This window comes from Aegilops tauschii, chromosome 6 (assembly GCF_002575655.3).
Source record: "Aegilops tauschii subsp. strangulata cultivar AL8/78 chromosome 6, Aet v6.0, whole genome shotgun sequence".
Lineage (NCBI taxonomy): Eukaryota > Viridiplantae > Streptophyta > Magnoliopsida > Poales > Poaceae > Aegilops > Aegilops tauschii.
In genome coordinates this window covers 34,544,136-34,553,797 of record NC_053040.3, presented here as the reverse complement: position 1 = coordinate 34,553,797, position 9,662 = coordinate 34,544,136, and the positions used below count along the sequence as shown (strand labels likewise).

General features: G+C 51.0%; 1 protein-coding gene across 2 annotated transcripts; it reads left to right on the top strand.

Annotated features, from left to right (window-relative positions):
* The first annotated feature begins 2,419 nt into the window (after positions 1-2,419).
* Positions 2,420-8,393, top strand: LOC109755749 (protein NRT1/ PTR FAMILY 8.3). Of its 2 annotated transcripts, none has more exons than XM_040391797.3 (3): positions 2,420-2,702; positions 6,323-6,587; positions 6,687-8,393. In XM_040391797.3, exons 1-3 carry the CDS (start codon positions 2,595-2,597, stop codon positions 8,255-8,257), a joined length of 1,944 nt encoding a protein of 647 aa, XP_040247731.1. In that variant the 5' UTR covers positions 2,420-2,594; the 3' UTR covers positions 8,258-8,393. The 2 variants fall into 2 exon arrangements, with proteins under 2 accessions (XP_040247731.1, XP_020170231.1); XM_020314642.4 differs by lacking the exon at positions 2,420-2,702 and adding an exon at positions 5,136-5,527.
* The last annotated feature ends 1,269 nt before the right edge of the window (positions 8,394-9,662 follow it).

The window sequence follows — 9,662 nt, the reverse complement described above, 5'->3', positions numbered from 1 at the left end:
TTCTGTTTTTTTGAAAGGATTATAGCAATGCCACGAATTCGTTCTTCTATAGAAAACTTCATTTTCTAAGTTTTTTATTTCATTTGCAGTTTTCTTTTGTAAGGATAATGCTGATGTCCCTAATCAATTACTTTTTATAAAACACTTTTTTGCGGAAATCTCACTATGTTATGCTCATTTTTGCATAGTAATAATACATTTTTCCAGATATGTGTATGTGTAAAAATAAATATGTGTGAGAGTGCTATTCATCGGTGAGATTGCACATGTATAAAAATAAATATACATGTGTGAGACTGGACATATAACCACTGACCATTGCATGCAAATATGTGTGAGAGTGCTATTCATTGGCCATCTTTTTTTTTAGTCTATTCATTGGTCATCTACAAAGGCTTGGCAAATATACTACACTGTCGTACCGGACTGGAGCAGCCGAGTTCATGGTCCAGACGCTGCGTAATTGACTGAAACAGGGTTTGGGTCAATCGACTGACCCAATACTCAAGTAGCCAGTCCCTTTTTGTTTTAGACTATACGGCATTTCTTTTCTTTGGCGGGGAGGCATACAAACAAGTTACCAGTAGGTCCATGCTTAGTTCACTAGGTGCCGACAAAAACGACAAGCTCACGCAGTGGAACTCCACGGTCCACACGCCAGGATAAAACTTGTATCGATCCTCGCACGAACCAGTCGTCTCCGCGCACACATGCCCGGCTGCCTCCCGCTTGGCGTGAGGCGACCAAATCGACGGTGTCACCGTCGACGACGAGCATGCGTGTATGTACGCATGTGCAGATTAACAAGTGATTTCTTAATTAATGACACGACACGGTCGGTCTTTAAAACGCAACTACGACCGTCAAACGGCAAGAAAATTAAGATTGTTTATACTTAAAATACAAATACAAAACCATTGATCTCGACGTTGTCAGGCCCTCACACTTGGTCGCTGGCTGGAGGAAGAACCGAGCGGAGCTGTCAATTTCGCTCGCTGCACCAACTAAACTGGCTCCATGCTGGCGCTGAGTCGGCCTGACTGATGCATCTTCATCCGCACCAGGATGAGCGCCCCGGCGACTGCTTCACAAAATTCCGCCACTAGAGCAGTTTTCTGGATATCCGAGTCGAGGCGCGGGCTTGGTATTTCGGCTTCGGGGTTGTACGTGACACTGGAATGGGCATGGACAGCCCATCCCGAAAACCCTAAGCCAGGTCAGGCTTGGCGTTTGGGTTGGGCTCGGGCCACATTTTCCACCCTGGAAGGTAGTTCGGCCCAGGCTCGGGCTTTTGTTTTTCATGATTTCAGGCCAGACTTTCGGGCTTCGGGCCGGGCTTGCACGGGAATGTGACAAAAAAGTGTCATTCCTGTTGGGCTTGCACGGGGAGGTGACAAACTTGACGGGCTTTTGGGCTTCGGGCTTGCGTTCGGGCCGACAGGCTTGGAAAAGGAGTAATTTTCAGACCTCGAGCTTCGGGCTTGTGTTTGGGACGGGCATAGGCTTGTAGAAGGAGTAACTTTCGGACTTGGGTCGGGCTCGGGCTTGGAATTTGAATGCCGGGATCTGGTAGGCCCGGGCCGACTAGCGAGCAGGTTTTTGCGCAAATATTTTTTTGTCAAACCTTGGATGCACATTCCATGGACAAGATAGGCGTCCAAATAAAAAAGACATATGAGAGAGTTGCAATAACGCCGCCAATTCAAAAGTCGAGCAAGAGTAGAGGAGATGCCACGCCCAACAAGAGGCACCCGAAACTCAGTGCAAAGCAGTGCTAACGAGAGACCCTCCATGCATGCATCAAGTTCAGTTTCGAGGGCATCCCGGCATGAAAAAATGCTCTCTGCACGAGGAGAAATAAAATAACCGAGCCACGTTCGTCACACAACACCATGCCCTCTTGATTAATTAATCAAGATGGCAAGTCTTTGCCTCTGCTAAAAAAAGGCAAGTCTTGGACGTTGTTGTTTCATTATCAACAGACGGAAGGGGCGGCCGGAGGGTGAGTACTGGGGCTGGTGGAATAACTCGAACATAAGAAAAAATAATAATTTTACCTAACCGGCCGGTGTGAAGAGCACTTCGATCGTTTTGCAATTTTCAGGGAGACTCGAGCTTCATATGGTTAGGGGTCAACAATATAAGTAAAATCGACTACACGACTTTCTCAAACATCACACTATAATATTTTGAAACAGCTGTTGTTGTGTAAGATTGAGCTTTTATTCTTGTGAACTGTGATAAGATTGAGTATTAGTAGTAAGTTTTTCTTTAGTAGAACAATCCGTGTGCTGTTTGAAGCGTTCTCGCGCCATTAATTATAGGATCCACTAGCCAGCTACCAAGACCCAGTGTCACTAGTATATATCGGCGAGACGGCGACTCACCTACTCCTACTCCTACTCCTGCCGGATCCATCACATGCTGGCTGCCCGCGCCATGGAAGGCTAGCTTGCCCGGTCTCGCGACCGACGACGCGCCCCGCCCGCTATATAATCACAATCAGCGCGGTTCTTGTGGTGTGTCTGTGAGAGGGGGAAGGAGAGGGGAGGCAGGCGCCACAATCTACCAGGCGCGATCTGCAGAGAGCCACGATGAAGAAGCACACCATCCAAGTGCCGTCGCCGCGGCCATACCACCTCCTCGACGCCGGAGAGGACCCGGAGGGAGGCGTCGCCGTGCGTGCGCCGCTCCTTCGCCAGGTACGTACGCGACGCCCCCCGCCGTGGGCTAGCTAGCTCCGTCATCCTTCTCTATGTTTTCTTCTGAGAGTACGCCAACAGCATACCATAATTTTATAGAAGACAGAAAGATAACTACAAGAAGCTAGCGATGAATGCGAACATTCAAGCCAGCACACGCCAACAAGTTCATCCTCCTCCATGTCAATCCCTTCTTCTTAGCTTGCATGTGTGTTCAGACTTCAGAGAATAGTCATTTTAAAATAGGCTTTCGTCCGGTTTTATAGATAAAGCAAACATCCATGCAACCAAGTTTTAAGAGTTATAGCAAATAACATAGCTCGGACAACAACACAATCACACTCAAAAAACATTAAAAAAAGATAGAGAAAAACCAAGTGGCAGTTGAGAAGGTGGCCCTACGAAAAGGATAAATGCGCACGGTAGCTAGAAGCGCATCCGTCATGAGCCCAAGCCGGTCACGACCACGCTGCCAAGAAAGCGGGTGCCAATGCTACAAGAAAGTAAGGAATTGAAGAAGGAGTTAGAGGCTTGCCGCAGGAAGACCTACTTAGTCACCATTTTATTACGAGTGGTTCATAACGTCCACGGCATTGGCGCAAAGATTAGCCAGAATAGGCGGCGATTTCAGCCGATCTGGGTAGGCCTGGTCTCAAGGAACTCCACAAAGTCCAGGGCCTCCCAGTTGGGCCCTAGTGTCTCGCATATGAAACTCCAGAGGGCCCGCACCGCCATGCATGAGAACAAGATGTGGGTCCTACTTTCCGGGACATCGTGCAGGCAGCACAAGCCAGTACCCGGGCCATGCAGCTCAAGCACCTCGGTCCCAGAGGGTAGGCGGTCACATAGTAGTTGTCACACAAAGATCTTGATCTTTAAAGGCAATGGGCCTTCCACAGAGGGGAAATCCACAAAATAGTGGGCGAACGGCATAGTGCATGATATGTCGAACTGACGGAGAACTCACCCGAAGGTGAGAGACTCCAGGAAACGGTGTATGGAGAATCCGGCAACACCGGCGGGAGGGCTACCCGCAATCTATCCCACTCAACAATTTCCTCCTGCCCAAATGTGCGAGGAACAAGATGTTCCACTGCCCATTCTAGGAGGCCACGGAACCGGAATCTTTGGGTCAGTGCAGATAGCAAATAGACTAGGAAAACCAAGCCGAAGTGCCTCGTCACCAACCCATAGATCCAGTGCTACCTTCCGTGATATGTCTACAATACCAAATATATAAAGTATGAAGGTTCATCTTATAGTGAAGATAATGATAAATTTGGCATTCTAGATGTAAATGTTCTTCTCTAAAAATTTGATCAAAGTTTATGATGCTTGACTTTTCAAAAAATCTATATGTACAACATTACGAAATAGAGAGTATGAAAAATCGCGTGCATGCTTTCTCAAACATCATGGAGTAAAATACATATTTGCAAACAGCTGGAGTGTACGATTGCGTTTTATTTTTGAACTTTTTTTATGGTAATATGTGTCTCGTTTATATTATAAAGATTAAAGTACAGGTTACATAAAGACCGACATGAAAAACTGAAAAGGCAACAGAACGCCTCTGATCTTGACACCAATACCCGTCACCTGCTTCCGACACCACCATAGCGGTCACCGAAAGAAAGAAAAATGGCGGATCACTTACCCGAGCTCGATGCGTCTCCATCGCTAATATGCAGCTTTGCGGACCTCCAAGGCAGCTCGCCAAAGACAAAACCATTACCGTTGAACGAATCAGATTGGGGCAACATCCCGGACACGCCTTCGAACTCCAGATCTGGCACATACCTGTCATACACGAACCACGAGTCCAGCACACGTTCCGTCTTCCAAATGTCATCGATGCAGACCACAATCTGCATCCGCTCCTCGGCTACCTCCCAAACTCCGTGCCGGCGTTAGAGCAGACGCCGTCGCAACGGCGGAGCCCGAGGACACATGTCCACCACAAGCATGCTGCCGCCACAACATCCCCGCTTGAACAGGCTGGTTCCGAGATCCTTCACCGACAATAGAGACTATCGCCTCACTGGAGAAGAATCTAAAGCTTCTTTATTCAGCATTGCCATTGCCGCCGCCGTAGCCATGACGTCGAACGATCCAAGACCCTAAGCTTCTTGGGTCCTAAAAACGTAAAGTTAAAACGATCCACACGCGCGGGATCCGGCGACCCCCTCATTACCGATGACCCCCCTTATTACCGACGACCAAAAGGTCGCTGGCGGAAGAGAGCCGCTGGAAGACAGTGCAGGAAGGAGCGGCTCTGCTGATGGCGGCGGCTAGGTTTTGCTACACGAGGAAAAGGATCGCAGAACCGTATGGTCCTCATTTTTATTTTTGAACTGGTAAGGTCAAGTACTGGTAGTAGTAAGTATTTTTTGAGTAGTATATAGTAACAATCCGTGGCGTTTGAAGCGTTCTGGCGCCATTAATTAGGCGCCACTAGCTAGCCACCCAGACCCAGTGGAACTAGTCTATTACCGGCGAGACGGCGATCGACTCACCTACCCCTGCCCCTGCCCGATCCATCACATGCTGGCTGCCCGCGCCATGGAGGGCTAGCTTTTGCCCGGTCTCGCGACCGACGACGCGCCCGCCCGCTATATAACCAGCGTGGTTGTTGTGCGTCTCCGTGAGAGAGCGGGGAGCTAGAGAAGAGGAGTCCGGCGCCACAGTCTACCAGGCGCGACCTGCAGAGAGCGACGATGAGGAAGCACAGCATCCAAGTGCCGTCGCCGCGGCCGTACGTCGTCCTCGACGCCGGCGAGGAGCCGGAGCGAGGCTTCGCCGTGCGCGCGCCGCTCCTGCGCCAGGTACGCACGCTCCGCCTCCCGCCGTCGGCTTTATAGCTCCGCGTATCGTCCATCTCGATCGATCTTTCTCCTGCTTAGCTTGCATCTAGAACGAACCAGGGCATCGATCGCCGGCGGCGTTTTGATTAGCTTGATTAATTGCTCCGATCGATGGATCGATTCGGCCGATGGTCAACTCATCAGCATCTTGAATACGACTAGTTCAATCAATCCATGACTGTCAATGGCGTGCGTCGGAACTTAATTAGTATGCAATGCATGCATTTTTTTTACGGGCAGTTGAAATGTAGCAACCATGGACTGAGTCTAAAGCTAATCACGATCAAGATTAATTGACTATGTGCATACACATCACGATCGGTTGGTGGATGCATTGAGGCATCAATGTTGGGTACTACTAGGTAGGATCGGACGGGTAGCAGCAGGTAGAAAACAAACACAAAAACAAGTACAACCAGCGGTGCATCGCTCCAAAGGCTGACAACTAAGTACGCATGCTTTACAGTTTGTCTCTGTTAATTAAACTATGCGCAACATGGCGGCTAACACTGTGCAATTTGGCTCTGCTTTCATCATCATACTGCCTATTGAAATTATATATGATCTTTCCAATTAACACGTGGTCCACATAAAAATATATGTTCCGAGATTCGTTCATTTCTGCCAGCTAGTACAGTAATTTACAAGTTGTGCAATTTGTTATTCAGTGTCATACTCCTACTACTGTTATTCCTCTGCTGTTCATTGGATTCGGCTTTCTCACTCTGTTTCTTCTTGGATTGGAACCATGGGCAGCTCACCTACCGTTCGTCTCCGTCGTTCAAACGATCCAAGAGCGGCCTCGCCTCCCCCTCCTTCTCGGCGTCGCCCTCCTTCTCGGCGTCCCCTTCCTTCTCCTACTTGGCCTCCCCCAGGCCCAGGGTCCTGCCTTCCCCGAGGATCAATGAACACGAGACCCTGCTCGCCATTCCCTCGCCCACGATCCAAGAGGAGGCCCCGCTACCGCCGCTTCTCGACGACCACAACAGACCCAGCAGCAAGGCGCCATTCGTAGTGCTAGGTAAGCTCCAGCCTCCATGCCTCCATGTCCATGTCTCTCTTGAGAAATCTGAAGAATGAATGATGATCACTAACGTGCTTGACAATGGCGGTGGTGCAGGGTTCGAGTGCCTGGAGAGCACGGCGTTCAACGGCATCTCGACGAACCTGGTGGTGTACCTGGAGACGGTGCTGCACGGCAGCAACCTGGCCAGCGCCTCCAGCGTCACCACCTGGATCGGCACCAGCTACCTGACGCCCATCTTCGGCGCCGTCGTCGCCGACACCTACTGGGGCAACTACAACACCATCCTCGTCTCCCTCGCCTTCTACCTGCTCGGCATGATCCTCGTCACCTCCTCGGCCTTCCTCCCGGTCGCCGCGGCCGGCGGCGCCGTCGCCGGCGCGACCGGCTTCTTCAGCGCCAAGACGCTGGCGTTCGTGGGGCTCTACCTGGTGGCCATCGGGAGCGGCGGGGTGCGGTCCTCGCTGCTCCCCTTCGGCGCGGAGCAGTTCGACGATGCCGTCGTGGCAGACCGGGAGGGCAAGGCGGCCTTCTTCAGCCTCTTCTACCTCTGCGTCGACTTCGGGCCCATCGTCTCCGGCCTCCTCATCGTCTACATCCAGCAGAACGTCAGCTGGGCGCTCGGCTTCGGGATCGCCACCGCCTGCATCGCCGCCGCCTACGCCGCATTCCTGCTCGCCACGCCCATGTACAAGCGCACCATGCCCACCGGCTCGCCGCTCAAGAGCCTCTGCCAGGTCGTCGTCGCCGCCTGCAGGAAGGTCAGCCTCTGCCCGCCCTCTGACGCCGGCCTCCTCCACGAGGCCAGCGACAAGGACGACGAGCCCAGGATCGCGCACACCGCCGAGTTCAGCTTCTTCGACAAGGCGGCCGTCTACTCGGAGCTGGACCTGGCCGACAGGATCGACGGCGAGCCGGGCTCGTCCTGGAAGCTCTGCACCGTCACGCAGGTCGAGGAGCTCAAGATCCTGCTCCGGCTCCTGCCCGTCTGGACGACCAGCATCATCGTCTCCGTGGCCTACTCCCAGATGAACACCACCTTCATCCAGCAGGGCAGCGCCATGGACATCAACGTGCTGTCCCTCTCCATACCGGCGGCGTCGCTGCTCTCCTTTGAGGTGCTCTGCGTGCTCACCTGGGTGCTCCTCTACGGCTGGGTCATCGTGCCCGCGCTGAGCAGGTTCTCCATCTCCTCGGGCGGGGAGCCGTCGCAGCTGCAGCGGATGGGCGCGGGCCGCGTCCTCATGGCGATCTCCATGGCCATCGCGGCGGTCGTGGAGACGTCCCGCCTCGCCAGCGCGGCGCGCGGCGAGCAGATGAGCATCGCGTGGCAGCTGCCGCAGTACTTCTTCCTCGCCGGCGGGGAGGTCTTCTGCTACATCGCGCAGCTGGAGTTCTTCTACAACGAGGCGCCGGACACCATGAAGAGCATGTGCACCTCGCTGGCGCTGCTCACCATCGCGCTCGGCAGCTACCTCAGCTCCTTCATATACGCCGTCATTGAGCTCCTCACGGCGACGGCGGACAGCCCAGGGTGGATCGCCGACGACCTCAACCAGGGCCACCTCGACTACTTCTTCTGGATCATGGCCGCCATCTCCATGATCAACTTCTTCGTGTACAGCGCCTTTGCCAGGAACTACAAGCTCAAGACGGTCCTCTCGTGATCTCTCTGTTTGTTTGCTCTGCTTTTTGGTCCTTGATATACTTGAGTATTTTATTACACACACCGCACAATGGCGAGTATCCAAGCATCATGTACATATACAGGAAACATATATAAGCTCAAGGGCATTTTCAGGATGACTTTGTATCTATCTAGGCACTGCTCAAAATCCAAGTAAAACAAATACCCAATGCAAAAGTATATCCTTCGAAACTCAAGTAACTTCAGAGTTCAGACTTTGTTTCCTTTTTCCTTTTTAATCTCTTGCATCGAATTGTTCTAGTTCTGTCCCATGAAAAAGTTCACCACGCCATGCATTGGACCAAGGTTTTGGATTCTGGACGGTAACCGGAAAATACCGGGTGGTTACCGAGCGAATTTTAATGAAGTTGGAATCTGAATAAAATTCATTCAAATTCAAAACAAATATTGCTCGGTAAGGTGTTTTCTCGTGGCGTACCGAGATTTGCGGTTACTAGGCGGTAACCGAACTTATTGCCCAATAGCAAGACCTTGCATTGGATCACATTTGACCAGGAAGCGACATTTTTTCAATAAAGGACGCTTATTATTGACACAAAATTCACATGAAGAGATACAAAAATCTCATATCCAGCCTTTGCATAATTAAAATGCATGCAACCAACACACAATGAGAGCGACGAGTTTGACATGTGTAACGAGACTGACGAGGAGAACGATGAGTCGAGAGGAGGTTGGGGTGGAGGTAAGGGTTTGCTCGTGCCACCCCACTGGAAGCAACACTGGCATGCTTTCTTTTCTTCGAGCCTATATTCAACCCATCTGCAGTATGCCGATGACACCATCCTTATTGTTGACTTAAATGACTCCTGCCTCGCGCACCTCAAGTTCATCCTTCTTTGCTTTGAAGCCATGTCGGGTCTTAAAATTAACTTCTCTAAAAGTGAGGTGATAGTACCTGGTGTTGATGACATAGATGCTGAGCGGGTGGCCCATCTCCTTAACTGTAAACGAGGGTCCTTCCCCTTCAAATATTTGGGTCTCCCCATCTCTCCGGATACGCTCCATGTGAAAGAATTCGCCCCGGTTGTGCCTAAGGTTGCTAATAGGGTCCTTCCTTGGCAAGGCAGATATAACAGCAATGCGGGAAAAGTTGCGTTGATTAACGCCTTGTAGGATCGAAATGTATGTCTAGAGGGGGGTGATTAGACTACTTGACCAATTAAAAATCTAGCATTTTCCCAATTTTAGTTCTTGGCAGATTTTAGCAACTTAGCACAAGTCAAGCAATCAACCTACACATGCAATTCTAAGAGTATAGCAGCGGAAAGTAAAACAATTGCATATGAAGGTAAAGGGAGGAGATTGTGGGAGCAAACACAATGTTGACACGGAGATTTTTTATCCGTGGTTCCGATAGGTGG

Bases quoted from the DNA above. Each gene is read 5' to 3' on its own strand.
- LOC109755749 (XM_040391797.3), top strand. From the start codon at position 2,595: ATGAAGAAGCACACCATCCAAGTGCCGTCGCCGCGGCCATACCACCTC. The intron at 2,703-6,322 runs GTACGTACGCGA...AACCATGGGCAG, and splicing joins GTGCGCCGCTCCTTCGCCAG to CTCACCTACCGTTCGTCTCC. The intron at 6,588-6,686 runs GTAAGCTCCAGC...GCGGTGGTGCAG, and splicing joins GGCGCCATTCGTAGTGCTAG to GGTTCGAGTGCCTGGAGAGC.